Source organism: Drosophila biarmipes, chromosome 3R (genome assembly GCF_025231255.1).
Source record: "Drosophila biarmipes strain raj3 chromosome 3R, RU_DBia_V1.1, whole genome shotgun sequence".
NCBI lineage: Eukaryota > Metazoa > Arthropoda > Insecta > Diptera > Drosophilidae > Drosophila > Drosophila biarmipes.
In genome coordinates, this window is record NC_066616.1 from 30,571,728 (window position 1) to 30,597,568 (window position 25,841).

General features: G+C 42.6%; 1 protein-coding gene across 2 annotated transcripts in view; it reads right to left on the minus strand.

The window, feature by feature from the left end:
* Positions 1-448: 448 nt before the first annotated feature.
* LOC122818980 (uncharacterized) overlaps positions 449-25,841 on the minus strand; it is a 32,074-nt gene continuing 6,681 nt past the window's right edge. Inside the window, exons 1-3 of one of the 2 annotated variants that reach the window (XM_050888751.1) lie at positions 16,468-16,590; positions 15,786-15,891; positions 449-652 (exon numbers count right to left, since the gene is read on the minus strand). In XM_050888751.1, coding sequence (XP_050744708.1) covers positions 552-652; positions 15,786-15,891; positions 16,468-16,578 — 318 coding nt within the window. In that variant the 5' untranslated portion in view covers positions 16,579-16,590 and the 3' untranslated portion in view covers positions 449-551. Of the gene's footprint in view, positions 653-15,785; positions 15,892-16,467; positions 16,591-25,841 lie in introns of those variants that run through there. The other variant, XR_006368438.2, reaches the window with a different exon arrangement.

Here is a 25,841-nt window from a genome sequence, read left to right on the forward strand (position 1 = left end):
GCTACAGTTGTTGATATCGCTGCTGCTGTTGCTGCTACAGTTGTTGTTGTTGCTGTTGCTGATGTTGCTCCTACAGTTGCTGGTGTTGCTGCTGCTGTTGCTGCTACAGTTGTTGTTGTTGCTGTTGCTGATGTTGCTCCTACAGTTGTTGGTGTTGCTGCTGCTGTTGCTGCTACAGTTGTTGTTGTTGCTGTTGCTGATGTTGCTCCTACAGTTGTTGGTGTTGCTGCTGCTGTTGCTGCTACAGTTGTTGTTGTTGCTGTTGCTGATGTTGCTCCTACAGTTGCTGGTGTTGCTGCTGCCACAGACGTTGCTGCTGCTGCCGCTGCCGCCTCGAGTGTTGCTGCTGTTGTCCTAGTTCGCTCCAGCAGCAACACAAATTGTATAATCTGTTTCTTTTTTGCAATGCCAATTGCCGCTTCACTTTTGCTCTGTATTACATCACTCGCCCAATGTTATTGCTGCTGAGGCTCAGGCTTTCCATTTTCCAAGACACATTTTCCTCTGGCTCCTGCACAATTTCCAATGTGCAACCCAACGGCGGCCGCGCTCTATTTTCTTAGCCATAAAAATTGCATTTTTATTAGGCCGCCTGCCGCAGTTGCCGCTGTAAACAACAACAGCTGATGAAATTCCCACCGGCGGGCGCCAGCTGCAAGGGAGAGAGAAAGAGAGGGGGAATCAGAATAGGAGCGAGACGGCGCGCATGAGATATGTCCGTGAGATAAGGAGCCTTTATTATTTTCTCTGTTTTGATTGTGAAATTAAAAGCAAATACAAATACTTGCTGGACCAAGATGAGACAGCAGTTTCGCGAGGCCCCCAAAACCCGCTCCGCAGTGACTCAGGCATGATATTTCCACTTCAATTACTCGAAAAGACGGCACGCTCCCATTATGCACACATGAAATTACTTATCGGTAGTGGCCTGATAAGACATTAAGCCAGATATTCGCCAGGGGAACTGTCCAGAAGTCCGTCACAGATACTTGTGGTCAATTACCCAAAACCCAATCCCTCACGCTCGCCCCACATGAACCCCTTGATTACAGGTAACTGTGTTTTCTCTATAACTACGCATTATATCCCCGAAGTCGGTACACAAATCGGACGATCAGCCGCTTACAACATGACCGTAGAATCGACTTTAATGAGCTCATCGCAAATTCTCTTCGGTTCCCAGTAGTCATAAAAAGTTGAGGCATCCAGCCAAAAGTCACTGCCACTTTGGGAAAAATTCGTTGATTTTGGGAGGTTTTCTAGGAAAATACAATGTAGTATCTTGGAAATGCATAGATATTTTGAACTATAAAATGAAATATTCGTATAATATTCGTTGATTTTGGGAGGCTTTCTAGGGAAATACAATGTTGTATCTTGGAAATACATAGATATTTTGAACTATAAAATGAAATATTCGTTTTATTTTACATAGTAACGTTCATTTCTAACATATCTAGGAAATGTATCAAAGATACCTTCGAAAACTCTTTAGATATTTGGTATATAGTACCATGACTTATTTTTAGCGGTGCATTTCGTCATCTCTACAGTTCTTTGGAGCGCACGAGCCGAACGAATATTTTTTCTATGAACACGCGACCGGAGACTGTGAAAAATCAACAGAAAAGCATTTTCTTCTGGGCAATTTTTTCGGTGTCAGGTCTGAGCGGCGTTTGCATGCCCTACTTAATTTCCGAGATATATATTTATTAATAGCTGCGATGCCCGCCAACGAGTCGTGAAAATGCCAGAAGATGCGAAATGAATGATTGCCGATAAAGATGGCTCATTTAATTGCTGATTTGCCCACAGAACCGACTGGGGGTGAATTGTGGCGATTGTCACGAGAAGATTTATGGAATTGAATTATGCAATGACTTTATTAAAATTTAATTATAGATTGCGGGCTTTGTCTGGATTGCATATTTGCTTGCATTATTTAAAGTGCTTTTGAAGATTAAAACAAATTTATTCAGAACATAATGGTTAATTAAACACCTCTGAGAGACGGCAAGCAATAAATTATGGGTTACGGAGATTACTGTTTGGATTAAAGTGCTATTTTAATATTCATGGGATTTGCTTTTAAAAGAGGTAACTTTTTTTCTATAACTTCAAAGAATTTTATCGCCGACTAATCCCCTGCAAACTCAAACATCCGCCCCCGACACAAGTCTTATCAATTTGGGACTCGATCAACGTCCACTAGCCATCGATCATATGGCAACAGTCCCGAACATTGACGTTCAACTAAAAGCCATCCGAGCGGAACATCCATCCATCTGCGGCGTGTGACGCTGAGTCAATAGGGCCCCGACTAATTCATATTTACTTTGGGCCGATCTAAAGATCTCTCTGTGGACATTATCTACGGCATTTTAAAGTGTGAAAGCGATCTTTTAGCGGCATTTTAGGGGTGTGAATTTAACGCTCGTTTAAGCGCTTCGCCGTAGGTTGATAGAGCGGGCAGGGGGCAAATCAAATTCAAATTACTATCAAGGTGGAGCTCCCATTTTCCGAGCGGTTATCTAAGGAAGCACCGCTTTCACAGTCTCTGATTATTTGTTGATAGTGGAACACAAAAGGCAATTTGCCTTGATCAAATACGACGGCCAGAGCTGATAATACCCATATAGACAGTGAATGTTTGCTCTTCTGAAAGGGAAACGCAGTAGAATTCACTTTGTTCTCAAATTGAGAGTTTCCGCACGCGTACAGATTCCAAGAATACGGATTTATTTTATGTGGGGTAGATAATATTGCTGAGTTAAGATCAAAGTCGCAAAGCCGGGGGTTCCTGAGTTTAATTGTCGTTTTGAATGTGCATGTCTACTGCAATTTATGGTATTCGCTGAATTTATTATCTTGACAAGCCTAATATTAATTGTGCCTGATGGAAGTGCAACTATGACAAGTTAGCGAAATCTAAAGTAATTAGAAGTGCACCAAAGCGCTCTATTTAAATTGCTTATAATAGCGGTTCTCGCTTTAAATAACCCGGCCCTATAAACAGGAATTTTTCATTCAATTGCATCGAGATTTTTCCAGACAGGTGTTTGCATTCCGTCTGGGGGAGTGTGTACCTATGCATTTCTATCTATACTCGGTATCTGATGATCGGTTTAAGAACTTGCACCGGCTGGATACTGTGGATATGCGCTCATTTGCATGACTCGGCGGAAAGATACTCTCAAGGCGTGAGTAAACGGGGTGTTAGCGAACAATCCCGGGAACAAAGTGCCAGCGGCATTTATATGCTAATGTCCCCTCGAGCTTGCTCACTCTGCTGACCAACTGCGGAGGCTGGTCCATCGACCATCGACCACCGCCGGGGGACTCACAGGGCACGTGATCTGGATTAATCGTACAGCATGAATAACGCCGGCGATAAGGCCAAAACAGAGTGATTCCCAGCCAGCACAAAGAGCCGATCGGACTGAGCCAAGCCAGTCTATGTTCAAGCCGGTTTTACACCGCTTTTGTCTCCCCATCGGACTTTAATTTACCTGACTTGCATGTGACGTCACTCCTGACGCTGGCTCTCGAGTGCCTTAGCCTCTGAGAATACACACTGAAGTTGAGTTTTTGCACTCCACTTGCGGAAACAATGCACGTGTGTATCGGTGAAATTAAAGCACTTAAGCCCCATAAGACCGTAAAAATTCATATAAACGATATTTAACCCATATTTGTGGGCGCGTCGATAATGTCCACTCCAAATTGGGTGCGATTTCCTATAGGTGCAAGGCACGGAGAATTATTTCTTGTACAACCAATCGCTTTTACTATACAACTTCCAGCAGGGCTTGGTGTCGATTTGTCAACTTAACAAAATTGTGAATACTTAATCACAAAATGAATACAAATTGCGATGTGCATTTTGAGCTCCACTTATGAGCCCAAAGCTATCGTTTCTTTCGGTGTGGCGCCCACACGTGTGTGCATTCCCCCCAGTTCCAAAAATGGAAGACCTACTCGATAGGGACGGGCCCTGGGTGAGGTGAAGTCATTAATTTGCCGGACCATATGCAGTCGAGCCGAATGCTTTTGGTCATCACGAGGCCGAATGTCCTTGAGCTGGTTAAAGGCCCATCAGGTCCGGCTGGTAATGAGTTGCCAAGTTGCCGGGCCCATCGAGTCATTTGATTGCATTGCCCGAATGGGGAAATTATCTCGAACCAATTTCGGTTGAGCTATGGGGCTTTGGGCGAGGCGAAGACCTGATAAGAACTCTGGGCCAAAGTCAGCAGCGTTTTAGGCTCACTTTCGGTGCTTTAAGGGGAGTGCAATGGCAGCAATGCAGCTAAGGCTGCCCTATACTTTGTCATAATGACTGATACCGGACTTCCTTATCAAAAACTACTTGAGCTTGTCTGAGACCTGAAAATACTGAGGTTTTCTGGGTACAAAAGTTCCTTAAAAGTTCTTTTACTTTGCCAGATATGTTTTCCCAAATTCCTGATGTCTGACTCAACCAACTTCCTATATTTTTCCCTGCTTACACAATCCGCTGATCGCCTTTCTGGCATATTGAAAAAACATTAGCTATTTTTACACTCATATATTTATTTTGTGGGCAGAGTGATTTCCGCCAAGGCGCTAATTTGTTTCACACTTAGCCAAAGTTATGAGTGCCTGCCAGTTGCCCTAAGTAGACGGTTCTATAATAATTTTTAGCCCTGGTAAATCTGCTAATTGACGGCCGCCCTTTGAGAAGGCGGACAGGTGGGCCAGCCGCATGACGAATCCCCCTTCAAACCGTGCCATATTATTTATTGTATAAGCCAGAAGTATTGACAGTTTCCGTTACCCGATAAGATTACGTGCGGGGCAAACAGTTTTAATAGACAATCAGGGAGCCGAAGCCCGGCTTCGGTAAATCCAATTCAATTAGCTTTGACCAGATCCTGATTTGCCTCGTCCTGATGCGATTATGCCAATGTGGGAATACACGCTGTACACAGATATTCGCCCCCTTTTATCCGCTTATAATTGAATCAAATGCGGCCAAAGGGAAAGGCTTTGGCGAGAGCGAGGGCAAAAAAGCAAATATTGGCAGAACTTTTTATCCGGGGGATGTACTGAGTTTTCCCCCAGCTTTTCCACTCCGCCGGGGCTTTAGCCTTAGCCAGAGTATCAATGCCTATAAGCACGATAAACTTTCCGCCGCAAAAACACACAGTTTCCATAACAAACTGAAGTAGCGCTCAAAGCTGGAAACTTTTGCATGTATCTCGCCGGTCATAGTACAGATATATTGTTTTTTGCGGTTGGCGAAATGCAAATGAAAGAAGAATCCGATTTAATTGTGAACATGACCAGCGCAAAAAATGGGAAAAAAACAGAAGGCAAACAAACAAACCATTATGGCCAACCCAGTCGCTCTCTTCGCAGGTTCTAGTAGGAAACTTTTCCATTAACTCGTTAACTCTCCGTGTAACAACAATAGGCCGGTGGCGAAACAAGTTAGCATCGTTTTCTCCGCCGCTGTCGATGTCGTCTGGCTGTCATCAATTCCGCACCCGCAGTCTGGTGACGTTTCCCCGAGTGGAAAAAATCCGATAGCCCCAGCCAAAGTCCGCCTGAATTAGCTATGCAAATGCCGAGGTGGTCGCGTGTGATTAATTCAAGACGACTCCATATACGCGAATTATAGGTAATAACTGCGCAGCGTAACGGTTTGGATGCTCGGCTAGTCCTGACCTCGAATCGAAAGCGCTTGGCCGATGTCAAATCGAGTGCAGAATTCAATCAGTATCGATTTCCCAGCAGCAGCAGCAGCAGCATCGGCAGCCAGAACAAAGCGCAGACAAATTGCGTTGAATTCAATTAAAAACTTGTGGATTGGAGGACGCTCATCGCCACAGCGTGTTGTGGAAAGCCAGCGAAGGTTCTCCCCCGAAAACCCTTTCCCCGGATGACCTCCAACTAACGCAATCAATTACCAAGTTGAGCCAGCAGACAGCCTAATTAGTTAACTCGGTGGATAGCTCGTCTCCATTACAGCTTATAAACTTCAACTCCGGCAACTCATCTTGCGACAGGTGGAAGCTGCAGTCGGGCCAACAAAAGCTGGCCAATCTGTCGGCATAAATAATCTGAATAATCGAGATACCCGCCCCGAACGAGCTTCCTTTGCCCCCGATTATAATTATTTGTGGGCTGCCCTGGCCGTTCCGATAATTCCGATGTGGTAATGCCCCTGCATGGGACTCGGATTTATGCAAAAGCTGGGGCAGTTCAATGCACTTGGCGCCCTGTCGTCACATTTCAGATTCACAGCCCCCAAACATCAAATTACCCGGCGAACAGTTCATCATAACAGGAGCACAGTGGAGGCTCGCTACAGGGAACTAGCAGGGTGGGTTAAAAAAAATTTGAAGGAATTTTATTATGACTATAATAACAATAACTATGATAGTAAATGATCTATTATAAGCTAACCAGTTAAAGAAATATTAAAATATTGTATCTTTTAAATGAACCTTATAAAGTAGGTATTCTTAACCTTAAATGGTTTTAAGATATTTTACAGTCCTTAAAACATTTTGAGCTATATTTTCTTTTTCCAGAAAGCACTGCGAGTCCAAAAAGCCACTGGATTCAGCTCGTGTACAGAACCCACAGCTATGCCCACCATTAACCATCTATAGTATATCCCCACATAGATAGAGCTCTCGGCTCGCTTTCGTTTCGTCCTGGCTGTTGACATTTTAGTGGTCCTCGAACTTAAATTGAGTTTTGAGGTTTGCCTTTGTCACACAAGTTAATGGATGACGGGTCCCAACTAATTGGCAGTTTTATTTGTCTTATCATGACCCAATTCTTTTCCGAAGGCGAGGTCGCCTTTCATTCAGAATGAGGCCTACGATGGAAAACATCGCACTGACATGGCCTTTTTCCCAGCGGACTGGGAAAAGTATTCGGGTCTGGTTGATAATTTATTGAGAGACATGTGGGAAATTCAACTCGAAACACATAGTTTCCCTCGAATTTTCGTGTTTGGCCTTAGCCAAGACCCGCGACCATGTCAAGAAATCGCCATGATTGACACCTTTTGCGTATTGAACGCAAACAAGGGGCGGAAAAATGCCATGTAGTTTTGAGGCAAATGTGTCGAGATCGAAAAGAGTTATTGAACGTTAATTATAAATTCCAATACCATCGATATGTGCGGAAACTAACGAAAGACGATCCGACCTTGCCCATCTGCAGAGGCGGTTCACCTTAGATAAGACGGGTTCCTCGGTTCACGTGGCTGTTATCGTACCGAAATTTCCATAAGCTAGTTAAAGTTTTGATTGATGAATATAGTGTGCCAAAATTATGCAGAAATTCGAAATTTTACTGCCTTCCAAAAAATCCTCTAATGCTAAGTGGTTGATATATACTTGACTTTTGTGATTAATGGTTCAAAGAACTTTTCTGGAAGTCGGTGTGTGGCAATGTAGCAATCTGGTGAAATCTTGTAAGCCTTTTCTGCCGCAAAAGAGTATTTCAAAAGTGTTATCTCTTAATTATCGCTTTTGCATCTTGTCACGCAGCCGATAAGAATCTCTTTCTATGTGCGAGCATCTTGCCAATGATATCACCCCTGTTTTTACATAAATTTCTGAGCCCAGGTTGGGTAGATAATGGAATATTTTTATCAAAATCAGTGCAAGCGATTTTATAATTTTATATCGTTGGCAACCATTTGGTTTATGGCCCTCTTACGATGAAAGTGTTTTCTGGCTGATGCCTGAGTTTGCCGGTGACTTTCCACCATAAAGCAATAAAGTGTTTAAGGCCCCATTATAACCCACAAACCCGAATATTGTCAGTCACCTTGGATCATTCAGGAACTGGTACCCAAAACGCTGGCAGTAATTTGGCGTTCGGTGCATTTGACTTGTCGGCTGGCTTTATCTAGATACAAATACCAGCGATTCAAGACCTTATCAGCCGAGTGATAAAGTCAGGCAAAGGGCTAGACACTCGGACTGTAGAATTATGAACTTTAGGCAAATATTTGCCGGGCTACTTGTCTAGTCGGAGGCTTTGGCTCCGCCCTTCACCAAGTCCACATCCACAAAATGACCTAGATGTCTGGCGCTAAATCGGGCGGAGATTACCATTTGGTTCATGCTTTTATCGGGCAGCATGTAGAACTGACGACTTATTCCTGGAGGGGGCCTATCTGAGTGGAGGGCGTGGCGGGCCAGTCATTAATTAAACTCACAATCGTTGCACTCAAAGTGAGCCCCTTTCGATCGGGGAGGGGGCAAGTGTCCCTGGAATTGGCTGTGCGGTCTTTTCTTAATTAAAACTCATTTACATTAACGAGTGTGTTAGGCTAACCGAACCGTTTAGTTTTATTGGCCTAAATAATATCGTTCAGTTTAACGCACAGGCGGCACGCTAGGCCGTCCACTTGCCCAGGCCCCTGATTTAATACACATGCTTACAGTAGGGCGCACAGCTGGCAGCCAGGGGCCTTTTGTTCGAGAAACTTCGTACAAAACGGTGCACGGAGAGAAAACTATATAAATAATTAAGTGTTCTGGCTCCACACCAAAAAAATAATATCTTAATCGATCTAACATAATAATTATCATACATTTCCCACCAAACCTTCTATTAAACTTTAATTTTATTTTAACAAAGGTTTCATGATTGAGTATCTAAAACCACTAAACCCCAACCACTAAACCACTTTCTTTTGTGTATTCTCCCTAAATAATAATTAATACTAAAATAATATTTTATTTTGTATCTTATTATATTTTTTTCAAGTTTAATTCGCAAGAATGAAGTCAGAAAATAACCCTCAACCCTTTATCACATTTCCAGCGGTGTAGGTAAGTAAATACATCTGTTTAAACAGACTTAAATCGGGCTGGCTAAAACAGTTGGGCCAAAAGTATGTCTATAGCTTATGTTTTTGTAATTGCCCGGCTGCAGTTGGTGCGACCTCTTGGCGGTTTTACCTCCGCTATTAATAGTCGCCCTCTCTCGATTCCGCCGAGCGATGGCTGAAAAAAAAGTAAAAACCAGCACCACCTCAAGGCCATCGAGTGGCGTAAATCTTGCATGGAAATCGTGTAAAAGAAAAGTTCCAGCCAGATAAGCAGGTTAATGCTCTACCGGAGCTTGTCGTTCCTAGAAATCATTACAGCATTACACTTGCAAATCGGTGGCGTAACAACCAGCTCGCTCTGATATCAACTTCGCATATGGATTAACACTCCAAGTTCCCCTGTTGGCCAGTTGGCTAGGAACGGCAATTGGAATATGAATTGCACTTTGTTAATGAACACTAATTGCAACCAAGTCAATAAAAACTTGTCATTGCACCAAAGCCAAACGTTCTGGCCGTGGGCAACAACCTATTGGCCAAGAAATGGCCTGTCACTTGCATGTTCATGGGTTGATATAGATTTTTCTGAAATTGAAGGACATGCAGAGAGCTGGAATACCTCATTAAAATTGTTTGCGCTGCACCAGCAGTCTATTTTATTTTATCAATTTGTAGAACAAACAAATATTATTTGAAACTGTCATCCCATTTTTATTAGTTTCTAAAACCCCTAGAATATTGAATTGAAGCGCATTCCCCAGGTGAACCCCACCGCTTGTATGTTTTCAATGCAAATGCACAGAATAAATCCATTAAGCTGCCCACCAGCTGCATAAAACCGAAAATAGAAGTTGAACTTGTAAGTCGTTAGTGAGTTGAACTTGTTTACAGGTAGTTAACTCGTTGTACTTGCTGTTATTTATAGTTTTGGGGTATCGTTAAGCCAAAGTTTGTTATTTACACGTGCGGTCTTGCACTCCGTTTGCATTGACTACAAAAACTTTAGTTTCTTGGCGGCAAAGCCAAAGTACTTGGGTGCCATGGTGTTGCAAAAAATCGAACCCAATAATTGCCTTAATTATGGGCAGTGGTTAATATAATCGCTTTTTGCGGTTGCCAGCGCTTCTAACGAAAGTGGAGGGTTCATTGAACCGCGTTCTAAGCGAACTGGTTGCCAGTTTGGCTTCGGGTTGCCCACCTGGCGACCCCTTTTCCCCGCCTCCTTAAATTGCCATTGTTGCGGTCGCAAAATGCAATCGTGTTGAAAATTGCAAGGTTGCAAAAAGCTAAACAAAAATAATACCCACTGGCAGCGACTGAAACGCCATAGAAAACAATGTGCTCAACGAAATTATCTTAAAGTGCTTGAATAAAGTGCAGACTTTGACCCGTGACGTAGGTAGCAGCTTTTAATAGTGCCTCCGGTTCAAGTATAATCGCCTCAGATAGATGCATATTCATATGCGCTCCGCGGTTCTAGGTAATGGACCCTAATGGGTGCTATTTGCACCGGATATTGGCAGACCAGAACATTCCAAATTGAACCCATGATTAGGTATCTATCAACCTGCCTCTATAAAGGGGGAACAACCATGGAAAATGGAGTGCCAAGCTGAGAACAAGGCTAAGTAAATAGTTTGTTTATGCGGATTACACAATTCTAGAGGCCTCAAGACGATAACTAGCCTGGTATTTATGGCTTTTATTAAGAGCTTTAGATACATTTCCGACTGAAAGCCAGGGAAATCCCTGACTAGCAAATACAATTTATTGTGGCTCTGAAAGTTGTGAAATTCCCTTAAAGAAATCAAATTTGTAACGCATTAGTCCCTATCCCCGACTTTAAGTCTCCAATTACTCGAACACAACCGAATTATACACTTCAGTTGTTTTCGATACTTTGTTTTCGCTCATTTATTTATTTTCCTTTTCTTTTTGCTTGTTGGGCCAGTGGTACGTGCCAAAGCATATCGCAGGGGAATTTATATTTCATATTTTTCAATGAAAAACAAATTATATAAAACGTTTCAAACGGCGGCCAACCGAAGAGCGATGAATATCAAATGGCTTTTCATTCCGGCGAACAAGTGTTTGCATTGTAAATGAACAGAATACGCTGACCAGCGGGCCCGATAAAGTTAACACCTTTAAGCCAAAAGGCGAAAACCAAAACCAGCAAGAAGGAAAAGTACATGAAAAAGTAAAAAGCACCAGGGAAAAAATTGACAAAAAACAATTCGCAGACAAGATAATCGAACAATTTCGCGAACACGAGTTCCGTCAGTCAACTGACACTTTTTCGTGTCCAATTCGAAGGGGGGAAAAGAACCTCAGAGGAAGGTTGGTATGGGGCATGTGGCCTGGTGAAAATCGATATGACATCAAGGAGTGAAGTGCCAGGGACAGTTGCTTGCCCCACAGACATCCGCATTCGTGATAGATGAGGCCAACTTTGACACGGGCGAAGACCCAAAGGTAGTGCCAAATCACTTGGCCGTGATTAGAAAGTGGCCAGTGGCCAGTGGCCACTGGCTTATCGAGCCACAAAGTAATCTAAGCAAACTCGTGATAAGTGTTCCTTCCCGCTTCGCTGGCCATTTGGCAGGCAGCCACGAACGCGAAAAACCCAATTTATTCTTTCTAATGAATGAATTTGTACAATGGCCGCGAGTATGTGAATGAATTCTCTCTGGCAAAGAGGAAATATGGCCTACGCACAGCGTGAGTTAATATGCGGACGTACCGCACGGCGTATACGTAATTTGCGTATTGAAAAAATTGCGTTCCCACACACCCACAAGTTCATTCATTTATTTGCCGTAAATCAAGGGCTAAGAATAGCCGAAGAGTGACGTCTTCATCTAGCAAAGAAAATAAATAAAAAAGGCTATAAATATAATATTTAAATTTACGCTTCTTAAAGAAAAGCATCTTTTCCCTTACCCAAAGAAAAGTGAAATAAAATCCTGGGCATGTACTTGCGAGTACCTAGAAAGAAATTCCGCCACATTTCCCAAAATTGAATTTGTGCTTTAAGAAACGGGAGAACACGCTGCTGGAACTTTATGGTGAAAAATGATTTTCCCACTCCCGTTGACCTATTTTCCCGCTCGTATTTCCGCTTTTCCCCCTTTTTTTAAAAGCGAGTGTGTTGGCCTAACCATAAAGCAAAATATGGCAAAAGAATATCGCCCATATAGCGCACATTGTGTGTGCGTACTAAAACCTCTCTATAGCCACAACATTTTGTTTATCGAACAAACACATAACGTCATTTGGCCCCTTCCTCGAGGAAGAACCGAGCAGAACTGAATGGCTGACTTTGTGTGCTCCTCCTCGCATGATTAGCAATTTCAAAAGTTGACACTTAGCTGACGCATGAGGCGCCTCCTTCCCCCGGTTTTTCCCCATAACCGGGGTCCAGAGGCGAAGTAGTCAATGCTGCTGATTGGAAAAGCAATTACAGCTGAAGCCATTCGGGGGGCCACTGCAAATGCAAAGAGCCAGCGCGATTAAAGGGGAAGATTTATGGCCCGGCCAGCTTGACCATCCAAATTTATGGCAATGAAAATAAACAATTTTCGCTATCGAGCAGAAATAAAGGGGGGAAGTGTTAAGTAGCATATAACTAAGCGTTTAATATATGTTTGGCATGTGGATCCCGAGATGGATCCCCTCCACCGAGCCCGAATGCACCGCAATCGAGTGGCTGGTGTGGCTTCAAGTGGCTCCGCTTTATGGCACCTCTTGGCTGGCGCATTAATATATCATCATAAACAGGGTCCGGCTAGGAAATGTGAGCCATTGGCGTCTCCAGTTCTGAGCTGAGTTGCGACGGAGCCCAACCAAAGTGCAGGGAGCGTGAGTCGCCATAAAATGTGCAAGCTGAGCGAAAAGATTGCACTTCAAAGGCACTGCAATTGTTATTTTGACATTTATGAGCAGCGAATGGCGAACGGCGAGCGGCGAGGGACCATCAAGCGCGGAGCGTCTATCTGCGGACTATTATCTGGGGTAAAACTGTTGGCCTTTGATAAGCTGCGGGCGTTACTCATCTTGGAAGACGCAAGCGTTCGTATAGCGTTTGGCCCACTGCGGAAGAGTGGTTGGGAAACTCAACACGCAGCTGGATTTTATTTTATCTTCTAGTGGTTTTCATAAGTCACACATCTTGAGAAACCAAGGAACTTATTAGAAAAGAGGTAAACAAGGATTAATAAATATTAAAGTATACATATAACAACAAAATGATATATATTTTTAGATTTTATATAGATTTAGATAAAGTATACATATACCAAACAAAATTATATATATTTTTAAATTTTATATAGATTTAAATACAACTTAAGCCGAACGGAAAACATTTTAATTGTTCTTAACTGTTTACTAAATTTAATTTTGGCTTGCCATGCTCACCAGATGTTTAGGAATACATTTAATTCAGAAGATACTTTCTAGGAAATGGGTTCCGGACGTAAACAGTTTTCAACAAATGTTTAGAAGTCTGTTATTTTTTCTACTTACTTTTTTACAACATATATTTATAAGTAAAATTGTTCCTATTAAGTTTTTTGAAAATTTGTTTTTATTCTTTTATTTTTCTTTTAAAAATATGTTGTATTCACAAAAAAAAAGGAAAAATTCCAAAAGCTTTAAGAACGCACATCTTTATCTATAAAATCTTTCGGGAATTCCCCGTGGCCAATGAATAAAATGAATCCAGACATATTTCTTTATTAGCTGTGCGACCTCCACCGCCTCAGTCCGCCAAGAGCACTCTTGGCAATTACTTAGCGATGTAGTTCCTCAGACCCTCAACTGGCCAGTCCGCCTGGCAACACTAGCGAAAATCGCACGGAAAACGCTCGACTTGCGGAAAAACTTCAGATCAGAGACTCCCGGAATGTTTAGCCATTTAAACCGAAGACACGCAGTCAATAGGCGCCACTCGACAAAAGAGCCTGTTCGAGGGGCGAGGGGCTCAATAAATAAGCTCGAGTGCTCGATGGCATCTCCAGAGTCTGGCAGGCCAGTAATAATAGTGCCCGCACAAGGGAACCCTTCAATCACTCAATAATATGTATTTATGTAAGCCCCACAATGCCAGGCTCGCCGCCTCTCCCGCCCCACAAATCGCATAAACACACACAGGCCCAGACTTGATTATTACATCAGAGTGCTAATCAAAAGTTGCAATTCCAGCCGAAACAATGAGGCTTTATGTAACTTTTTCGGATTCAGCTGTCAGGAGAAATTCATAAAATTTCGAAGGCAAAAGGATGTGAGTGGAGGGTGTGTGCCAGCACGTGCCCCCAAAAAATAACTATGATTTTCGACGGCAACTCGCACAAACAAACGGTCCAATATTGTGGGCCAGCACATGTGTGAGGAAAACTGATTGAAATTTCGGGCAGAACAAAGCTGGAAGCTGTTATTCTAGCACTGAAGGGTGGAAACATCCGCCAAGCCCCCAAATAAATACTCTTCAGGAAGTAAGGATAGTAAGAAATAGCAACGTCAAAGGAGAATATCGGATTTAAGCCAAAATACTCAGGTCTTCATTGTCCACCCAAAAAAAAGAGTATTTTGAGCAAAAAAAAAGGAATTAAAGGTCTAAAAATGAAATGTCATGCCTTGTTGAACTCGTAATAAAATTTACAATCAAATGACACTCACACCTAGAAAATTTTATTTTTCACAAATTTTTGCAAAAAAAGACGATGCTACCCCTTGCAAAAATGACAAAATTTGCGAAATTTTTTACTTTTCAGAATCAGCCAGAAAATTACTGCGATCAATCAAATAGCTTGTTAGCAATTTAAAACTGTGCCTCTTTAAGGTTTCGTACAATTTTTGACCGATTTACACAAAAAAAAGTCATAGGAAAAGATCGATTTTTTAACCAAAATTTAAAGTCTTCATTTTCCACCCAAAAATATCTGTATTTTGGGCTTAACAATGAAAGTAGTGGTCAAAAAATTAAATGTCATACCTTGTTGAACTCGTAATAAAATTTCCAATCAAATGGCATTCTCACCTAAAAAATTTTATTTTGGACCAATTTTCACAAAAAAATACGATGCTACCCCTTGAAAAAAATTTCAAAATTTACGAAAATTTTTATTTTTAGGAATCAGCCAGAAAATGACTGCGATCAATAAACCAGCTTGTAAGCTGTCCAAAAAGGTGCGGCTTTTAGATTTCGGACCATTTTTGTCCAAGTTACACCAAAAAGGTTAGGTAAAAATATCGGTTTTACGCCAAAAAACAAAGGTCTTAATTCTATACTAAAAAAAACTGTATTTTGAGCTTAACAAAAAAAGTAATAACTTCAAAATGGAATGCCATACCTTGTTGAGCTCGTAATAAAATTTCCAATCAACTGGCATTCACACCTAAAAACTTTAATTTTTGACCAATTTTCGCAAAAAAAAAATTATTGCAAAAAATTGGAAAATTGTTGAAAATTTTTGTTCAAAAATATACATTCCTTGGGTTTCGGATAATTTTTGACCAAGTTATACCAAAAAATGTCTAGTGAAAATATTTGTTTTTGGGGAAAAATAATGTTCTTTTTTGGAATCGGTATTAGATATAGTTATCTTTTAAAATAAGAGTATACAAAAACATGTGAATTATTCACCAGAACTAATACCAAAGTATTGCCATATTGGCTTTTATTGGCCATGATTTACCTTGCTCAGCCTTCAATGGGATTAAAATTCATTTATTCCATTCTTTTGATTATGGAAATGCACTCAAGGATGCTCCTAGCACAATAGCCTAAAGTAAAACCGAGTGGATTAAATAACAGATGTGGATCTCAAATTTAAACTGAGCACTTCTCGGCCTGAATTAGAGTATCCATTGGCCTATTGCCCCTTTGCGATATTCTATAGCCACTATTTTCGTGCACTGGGAATTGTTGGCAATTGCTTACCCTTCTGGCCTCGTTTGCCCCCAGTGAAATTAGCTTTGGCCGAGTGGATGTGGATGTGGAGGGCAACGACAATGCGACAACGTCCTTGACATTGCGGGCAGGAAAACTGCAAAATAAACAGGGGAAATAACTATTTAATATGCAGCAGGCCGGGGGAAAATATGGAAAATACGGGGCGGCATCGGCATCGGCATCGGCATCGTCTTGTGCCTGGTCTTGACTTATTAACATTTTATGCGTGCCGGGCAGACAATGGGGAACAGCAACAAACAATCGTTTTGCTAAATAGTTGTGTCAATAAAATGGGGGAAAATATTTTCCTGTCTGCCCACACGCAAACAATAATAATGGCTTTATTGTCAGTTGCAGCTTAAGCGTAGATGTATATTTTGGGGCGTGTCTCGGTTGGACCTAACTCAATATTCCGTACTCTGTTGGCATAATGAAGGTCGAAAGGTGGGCTCCAGTGACAAAGAAGTTGGCCAAAGTCACAAGGGTTGCCGGTCATAAATCAATGATTCTCGACCTGAAAAGGACACTGATTACTCGACCTTTGGGGCGAACGAGGGGCCGGAGGTCAAGTTATGTCAGCTAATATTCAACAATCGAACCGTTGAACCCCGTGAATTATCGGTTTCTCCCTTATTTGTCAATGGCAAATTGTGAAGCTCGAATTTCTTACCTGTCCCGGGCTTTTGAGAAAGCGTTTCGAGTGCCTCCATTTAAGTCGATTAGTGAAATTGTTTGTTGCCCTTTGGCAGCTGACTGACTCTCTGGCTGTGTCTGTCTGCATCAGATGGCAACTCGAATCAATTGAGGCAAACTTCGACGATGCCAAAGTTCAAAAAGTGCCACTCAAAGTGGATGCCCTGACCCCTGCCCTCCGGCCCCCGGGCTATTCAACGTTGCCAAAATATTTTCAGTCGCCTGACTCTTGCCAGCTTGTGTGCAGAATGAAGATTGACAGCTTAATGTATTTTCGCGCTTATAAGATCTCAAACACAGCCGCCGAGCGTTCGTTGGGCTTTTGTTGACTAATTTCCCGTCGCAGGCACGCAAATTTCGCATTTCTCGGCCTTAAGTGCAACAATTAGCAAATTAAATAACAACTTTCGCAGCTCGCCGCTCGCCGCTCGCACTCTCTAAACTTTCTGCGCCGCCGCTGACATTGAAAGTCAATTAAGAAAACTTGCTTCTGTCCAAGGGCCACTTGGGGTCCGAAAAGAACTCACGAGTGAGAAAGTACTGAAGTGCTGAATTTAATTCCGATCTCCGAAATATAATTGCGTTTTTTTCCAGCCATTTAAAGGCACTGAATCGATTGGCATTACTTAATGGCTAAACTTTTCCATGACAACCTCTGTTACCCTTCTTGCAGAGTGGCAAATCAAATCGACTGATATAATTCTTAATTGAGCTCAGTTAAGGCCTTTCGTTCCATTGATTTACTATTGTCACAGGCCTGTCGCCAGCTCAGAGGTTGCCATAAATTTCAAGTAAGTCAATTGGGAAATTCAGCGGCGGTCAGTCGATTGCGAAATTGATTAAATTTCGGGATGTTCTGGAATCGCTCTTATGGCCACGCCGCAGCAGCATGACTTAAAAGTTCAACACGAGCTCAAACCCCAGTCACGCATGTCAAATGATGTTTATATTTCTTGGCTTTACGATGTGCGAAACTTTGAGCTCCAATAAAAGTGACGCCAGAGTGAAATCACTCGGGTTTTTGCTTATAGTACTCTAAGTACAGACAAGTCTGAAGGGTTTACCCCCCAAGTTGGATAAGATTAAATATAATCTATAAAATTTAAGGGGGTCATATCTAGCATGGTGGCCCAGTAAAAAGACACATATTTATTTTATTTATTGTCATACAAATTTTAATTAAAATGTTTTAACAAATATGGTTTCCAGTTGTTATACGGGCATATCTTTCGTGCGTCATTGCTAATATGGAAGACCAACTTAAGCTGTTTGCACAGTATAGTGTGTTTGCAATATCCAATCCAATTTTATGAAAGCCTTCATTAGCAAATTGATAACTACTCATATACAACATACCATGCCTTCACGCTATCTGGTGGCTTATTAAAGAGCAGTGTGGCTATGATACTTTCAGGAAGTTCGCTGATTAGCCACATAGATTGGCCAAGAGAAATTTTAGTTTAAGTTAAAAATAGGTAAAGTATTTGTGCCGCAAATAGCCAGCAAAGTGTGATTGACGTTCGAGCACTTACTAAACGCCAATATTGCTTTGGGAACATGACATGTTTGACAGTTTCAAACATTTTAAATTACAAATTTTCCATTCCGTCAACAAGTTGCAAGGTAACAGGCTGACAATAGGTAATTAAAAGGAAGAAAATTATTTTTTGACACCTACGTTAGTTTTAAGTTAATTTGAAGGTCTTCAAAAAGTGATGCACATTAAATGACGTACTCTAAAAATACCTTACATCTTATGCAGTATTATAAAATATCCACCATAAAGTGACTTCATAGAGAGCTAAATATCATTTTATTGGGTAAGCCAAACAAACAGCCCATCTAAAATTTAATAAAAATTCTCCTAAGCCATAATGCAAATAAGAAACAATCAAGAGCCAGGGCCATGTCGTCCTTCCATCTGAGCAGCTGAGCAACTTATAGCCTTTTTGCGAAAGCAAAGCACCCATATTTCCATAAGCCCAAATCACCCTGCTCAAGAAACCCAAGAAAACAAAATAGCCATAAAAACGAAACCAAGTCAAAAGGCCGGCGAATCGAGGAGTGTCGGGGGCCAGGGGGCCAGGGGGGCCCAGATGACTGGAGGTGTTAATGGCCTTAATAGCCAAACGTGATGAGCGTCAAGTGGACAAACAAGCCGCACAGTGTGAGCCGGCCAAATAAATCAGCCCGAAGAGCCGCAAAAAAAACAGGCCTCATCGATATTTACTGGCGATCGAGGAGGGCGGAGAGGGCCGAGGGGCCAAAGGATGCTGGCACGTGGCTAAAAGGAACTTAATACCTCAAGGCGATCTCCGCCGAGGATGCTGGCCAGCAAAGGATTGAATTACTGGGCCGGCAGGTCAGCGGTGGGTTAATGTCCTGGCGTACTTTGACCTCAGCCCGAACAAGTTTCGCACCCTCGGCCCTTGCCAAAAGAACTGGGTTAGTGGCACAAAACTATTGAGATTTGGTTGCCAGAGCCTCCTTTGTCTATCGATCACTGTGGCCGCTGCTCTTCCTTCTTTTTCTGTGTGCCCCGACACATTATTGATTATAAATCCAATTATGCACTCTTCGTGCATCCATCATACGCCGCGTTGGCCGGCCAAAATTGTATGCACACAAGGTTGGCTGATTGATTGCCCAGCGGCCAAAAAGGCAGCTGCATTCTGACCTTAAAAGCATTTAAAATGCAATTATTGGCCGGCGCCAAATTCAATTGATGCGTAGCCACTCATTTACATATTACATTAACTTTTGCTGCTGGGAAATTGCATTTATTTCGGCTCGCTTAATTTACTTTTGTGAAAAAAAAATCGAAAAATAAGAAAACTGTGCACACAGTTTGCAGGGTAAACAGCGAGAGCTCTCCGACTATTTGCCTCACTGCCAAAGAGGAAATCAGGGGTTAAGTGTGCAGTTCATTAAACTCGTGCAAATAAATAATATGCAAATAGCGTTCATAATATATGCACTTTAAAATCTTGCAAATATCACGCCAAGAACTGCACTCTCTTTGCAGTTGAATTTCGCTGTGTTTACTGGAGCCGCCGGTGCATTGGCTTTTGGGACTTTCGGGTGAAGGGCGCTCCCTCGAGTTCGGATATGATTTTCTTCTCCTTCCACCGACTTTCCTTTCCCCGGGCTTGTTTATGTCTGGCGACAATGGACGGCGGGTTCAAGGTGCACATGCCAATGAAAAAGCCGGCGGAGAGTCATATTCACCGACATGTGGGGAGATAATATTATAATATGCCAGAATGATTGGCAGTCGAAGTAAAGCGAGGAGGAATTCATTGAAAATTTTTTAAATATTCATTTCGCCTGTTCGACAGCATTACTACATCTTGGTAAGCATTTTATTTACCATAACTTACCATTAACGGGTGCAAACACTTGCCGCCAAAGTACTAATTTGTGGTAACCACTTTGCCTAAGACCCTCTAGAAAAATCAACATTTGCCCTGGCTCAACACTCCAGAGAGTCTGCGTACAGTTGCCGGCAAAGGTGTTAACTTCAAGGTGATTTTGGCTGCCAGGCTAATGCCCCACATATAAATCCAGCAAAACACAAGCCCAACCCAACTCGACTCCAGCCACGCGTCCAAGTTTGCCTTATTGGTGAAAAAGCGCGCAAAATAATTAAATAGGCTACGAGTTGTATACTCGGACATGTGATTATTGTGACCGCAGCTTTATAACCAATATTGGCGATAAATATTAATAAAGGCCAAGAAAACAGGCAGCGCGGCTATAAAAATGTTTACCCAGCCATTTAGCAGGGCAGCATTTTTTTATTGTCGTCACCACGCATGTTGCCACATTTTGAGCTACTCTCTCTGCGGGCTTTGGGTGTGAGAAATATGGCAGTATTTTGTATTGTTTGGCTGCGGGCCAAAAATAGAATGCGTCAATTAAATGTGTAAATAGCTTTTTACGCCACCCCCACACTGATTTAATTGCAGGAGCACGAGATAGGTTCGATTGGCTGGCCGTTAGCCGCCATCTAGGCTACTGTAAGCCCTGCAAAGTGATAAATAATATACATTTTCCCTAAAAAATAGCCAGGAAAAGCGCCTTTTCTTTGATTGACGGCTCTGGCCTTGGAATAAAATGCGTATCCGCAGTGTTGCGCGCACAAACAGCTCAATTTTATTGCTTAGCTGCGGCGTCGGCCAATTGATTCGTCCACCTGGCACTTTCCATTTTGTATATCCTGCTGTGGGGCATTTCCTGATATCCTGATATCCGGAACAGTGAGTGGCTCTCGGCCTTGAGCCATTTGCATTTTGTTTGCCTTTGGCCGACACTCGGAAATGCTGGCGGTATTTTCAGATGAGCTTTTCCGTGGCCAATGCGAATGTCAGGAGGTGAGCCCACATCCAGGCCAAATGTGACATTTGCACTGGCCATCCGATAGGCTAATGCCACTGCGAAATTTCAAATGTGCACATTTTCATATTTGATTAGCCCGGCTCGCTGGGGCGGCAAATCTGATTTACGGGCCACTTTTAATATGACAATTTCCCCGGCGAAAAGCCAATCAAGGGGAGCCACCAACAATGGCTGCCGCCGACGTCGCATCAACTGGAAACTGCGAAAAGGGCTGACATGAAGCCGCAGGACTCGGTGATGCGATTATACGGGGGCTGGGTTGGGGTCTGGAAATGGGGGATCGGGGACCGGGGACCGGGGACTGGGAAAGCTTTCGACTTTCGCCTTGGGCATCCTGACACCGCACAGTCGACTGACAACAGAGTTGTCCGGCACAGAGGAAAAATGTCACCGAATGTGGTAACCAGTTGAGTTCAAATGGTTTGCTTTGAGGTCAAGGTATTTGAGATACAAATTTTAAACTTTTGGTTGGCTGCACATATTTTGGAATTTTGTATTCTGGTTTATTCGATATAAGATATTATATTTTGAATGTTTGGAATTCATTTTTCATAGCTTCGAAAATTATATATAAATATTGAATTATTAACCAAACAATCTTTAATTTTTTAAGAACAATTTAAAATGTTAAAATATATGTATAAATAAAGAACAACTGCATTTTAATATAATATTTAGTAAAACAACTTAAGGTAATCAGCCAAATTAAGACTGGAAATTACAAATAATAATTATTAAAATCCTAAACTCTGAGCTCAGTTCCTTGGATAATTAATTTAATTTGTAGAAAATAGCACAATACATTATTACAATTGGTTTATTAGTAGTAAAAATGTTATTTCCCTGGTTGATGGTGCATAAAATCATGGCTTTTTGCTGTGTCACAATGTGTTCGTCTGGAGCCGTTGATGACAAATGCCAGGCTTCGGCCCGGGGGCAAACAAAGAATGCAGCACAATTGGGCATCAATCATGCGCAAAATTGATTAGTTCAACTTTTATCGCCCCGACCCAATCTGCTGCTCTGCGAAATATTTGTGCGCATTCGACACGCTCCATCGCTATTAACGATCCGAAGAATACCAATGCAGCTGGAGTGTTGGCTGTCAAAGCGAATCGAAGAAGCTGGGCTTTAAGTTTCTGTTTCAATAGGTTGAATCTGGCATTCTGTCAACTCAAATCTGTAGCATACACTTGAGCGCCCTCGGCCAATTCATCGAAGACAGAGGAAAGCCGGGCACTGAGTGCCATTTCCGCTGCGATTCCGATTCCGATTCAGTAGAAACGACAGTTTTCATCGCGCTCACGGCTGTTCGTTATATTTTTCGAAGCGGAAATGCACTTGAAAGTGCGCACGGATTTCCGGCCTGCAACTACGGCTTAATGATTAAGGAGCAGGCGTGTTGAGCGGCGGAAGCTGCATTTCCTTTCGCCACGGCAAATGAATGCAATTAGGATGGGAATTTTCCCCTCGAGATGCTTCTCCTTATTTTACGGCTTTGTTTACGTGGGGGTTAAGGAGGAGGAGGAGCCGCAGGATGACAGGCTGCTGCCAGTTGGCCATATAATTTATGGGCCCACAATCTGCGGTTCCTGCAACCTCTGGCCAAAAATTACTCAGCAAAGTGTGCGTTAAAGTTTTATGTGTCACTCATACGCCAAGCTGCACTTCCGATGCCATCCGCAGGCGGCAGAGAACATTTTCCCAAAGTATTTTCCTCATTTTTTAACATTTCTGGGAAATATGTTTGGCAAAAGTCGACAGGGAATGCGCATATCAGGAAACAAACTTTGGCCTCGTTGTTGGCCTTTGTTAATTTAGTGGAAAATAGCTTTTTGGCATAGACAACTGAGCAGGAGCAATCTGTGAGATAAGTTTGGCTTGTGCCTCGAAACTGATTAAAATGTCACAGCGCGGGATAAAGTGTGCTTGTAATTACATTATTGTGGCGGGGCTAACACAGTTACAAGCACTCCGAAAACCATGCTCAGGCCAAGTCTTACACGAATTAGCCTTAATTAAAGCTAATGGGAGCAGCTCTCACCGGTGTCTAGACTTGGAAATTGTTCTGTTCAGGTGTGTTTGCATATTACCGGGCTGGCATAAACACCTCGTTATTTGTCTTGCCAATAGCGCTGAGCGCGGGAGTGATAAAGGTACAATATTAAACCATTAACCTGGGAATGTAAGGGTAAATAAAGGGGTTACAGAGCGATAGTAAAAAACTATAGAAACCCTTAGAAAAAAAGCAAAAAATAAGATCAGTTACATTTTCTTACTTAAGAATAGTTTACAACCAACTACACCTTACAAAAACTAGCACAAAGCAGGAACAGATTTGATTCCTTAAAAATAAATTTGTGGTTTTTAGCTGATTTATATTTTTAACTAGCCAAGGGCTGCAGATTATCCTATAAGTAGTGTTTATATTCGAAGACTTCCGAGATCAAGTTCAGATGCGTGACATACAAAACTAATCGCATAGGCAATCACAGATATAACGTGATCGGAAATGATATAAGATCGTTTCGGTTATAAAAGCTGCACTAATTGCCCGCTGGAGGCAGAGATGACTGAAATTAGGTACCTAGCCGCCCGATGCTCATCACTTTGCCTCCCCGGCCTGTTATTATTTGTAGCACACTGTAAATTATAACACCCATACGCCGCGTGGTCCCTGCTATCTGTCACTGACAGTCAGCCCCCAGTAGAACGACCCCCGACGATTAGTTAGCACGTGCGGAGCCCGGTTCTTAAACTCTGACGAGCGTTTTCCATGTGATTATGCAGCTGCCTGCGGCTCGGTGGAAAACCCATCCACGTGTCCCGGCTCCCTCGCATTTTTTACGGGCTTTTAAAAAGCGCTACCCCCAAACACGTGAGATGGAATATCACGCTTAGCGCCGTTGACGTAAGTACTTGCAAATAAATTGTTTATATACTTGCGTTTCGGCCGACACGGTAGGAGAATGAGTATTGCGAAAAAAAGCGCACAGGCAATGAAAATTAATGTGCATATTTTCATGACAGCCAACAATTTGCATATCAAGTGCCATCGGCAGTCGGCTAGTACTACATAAAAAGGAAAAATGTGGCAGCGAGTGCGTTCTCATTTTACACAAAATAAATGCAAAATGTTTTATTGCTTTTCATATGCATGCGAATGCTGATTGAGATTCTTCGGGCTGGCGACAAACTTTTCCTCTTGGCCGGCAAACAAGCTCTCCAATCGCGTTGTGAATGGAAAATAAATAGCGCATAAATTAAATATGATTGTGAGCCCTCCTTTTTGGAGTTCTCATCGTGCGGGGCAGAGACCGAAAAAGCCAAAAGGCAGAGGAAAACACAACAGTTTCCTGTGGAAACACAAAACAGTTAAAAACAAAAATAAGGCCCGCAGTCATGCAAAAATTGTATTGCCTTTGTGCTAAGTGGGGTGGCCGAGTTAGGGCCCCCAAAGAGGCCACTTTTCAGCGGGGCACTTTGTTTATTCGGCATCGGGCAAGAGCAACAAACAAGCCAAGTTCGCCATAACAAGGAGCTCTGGCTTTTGGCCGAAAAGAGCGCAAAAGAACAGCCAGAGCTCACCGCATCCTGTCCAGATTTTAGTTTTGCATTTCTGTGGAATCGCTTGCTGTTCTCTCGCTTGACAGAGCACAAACTCCGAAAATTCCAGCGCTGCCGGCACTCAAAAAATAATAAAAGTGTAGTACACTTCGCCCTAAAGTGGCCACGTCCTCGAACAGGAACGAGACAAGCATTTTATTTAAGTAATTATGCATAGATAAAATGTGAGTCCTGGGAAAACAAGACACGGAAATGTGTTTCGCCCGACAGCTCGTGTGTGTGAGCAGGTGTTTATGAATGTGTGGGTAAGAGGTTTTTAAGTGTTTGTTTGTTGGCTCACAGTGCTGCGGCCTTGGCTGTTTTCAGCAGGACCTCGCGGCGGAAAGGATATGCCATTATATCACCATTAAGTAAGAGAGTTGAGTTGAATATTCGGGAGACAGCTGGTTAGAACTATAGACAATAAACGAATAATTTAAAAATATTTTACAGTCCTTAAAGCCAGGCAATAGTGATTCTAATTTACTATCCATTGCATTATTAATGTTTACTCATTGAATATTTAGAAACCTCTTTTAAATGTCACTTTAAATACGAGTAAAAACCTCTTAGCCCCTTGTTACATAGCAAAACACTTTCCAAGTCTCTTTATGGGGGAGCCACCTTTTTATTTTAATAAAAAAATATAGTTACCACCCAGTTGATAGTGCTTCATTTTTTATGCGCAAATAAAGCCGGCAGTGACCCCGGGGACTGCCAAGAAGCACGTATTCGCACAAATTCAGATTCAAATAGAGGGACCAGCTCCCACATGCCTGCATTTATTTGCCTTTTGTGCAGTGCAGCGTGGAAAGCGTGGCCAAAAAGAAGGGTAAAAGCATTTACCACCGACAAAGTGTCTGTGTAATGCTGTTAGAAGCCGGCCTTTCTCCTCCCGCCCTTCCTTTGAGTGACCCACCTTGCAGCTGTCACCTTCTGGCACTCGAAGTCCCAACCCCATCCCCAACCCCAACGCCAACCCCATCCCCAGAAACCTTCAGAGTTCGCCCCCAACGCACTTGTTTCTGTTTTTCTGCTTCAGTTTCCATTCTGCTGCCATCTTTGTGCAGGGACAAAAGCGTTTTGGTCGAGTGTGACAGTGGCGTGTTCTTGCCTTCGCCATCATCACCCTGAATCGCCCGAGCTGGGATATTGGGGGGAAAAGCGGAAAAGTGGAAAGCCAGAGGTCCGCCCGTAGGTATCCTTCGCCGGAATGCAGGCGCTGCCACAAATGCCAGACGTGTCCGAGCTGAGCGCCCGGAATCCTTTCCTTTCGGCTTTAAGGATAGGGCACCTGGCTAAGCATAAGCCGGCCATAATTCCCTCACTTTCACACCTGCCTTGTAA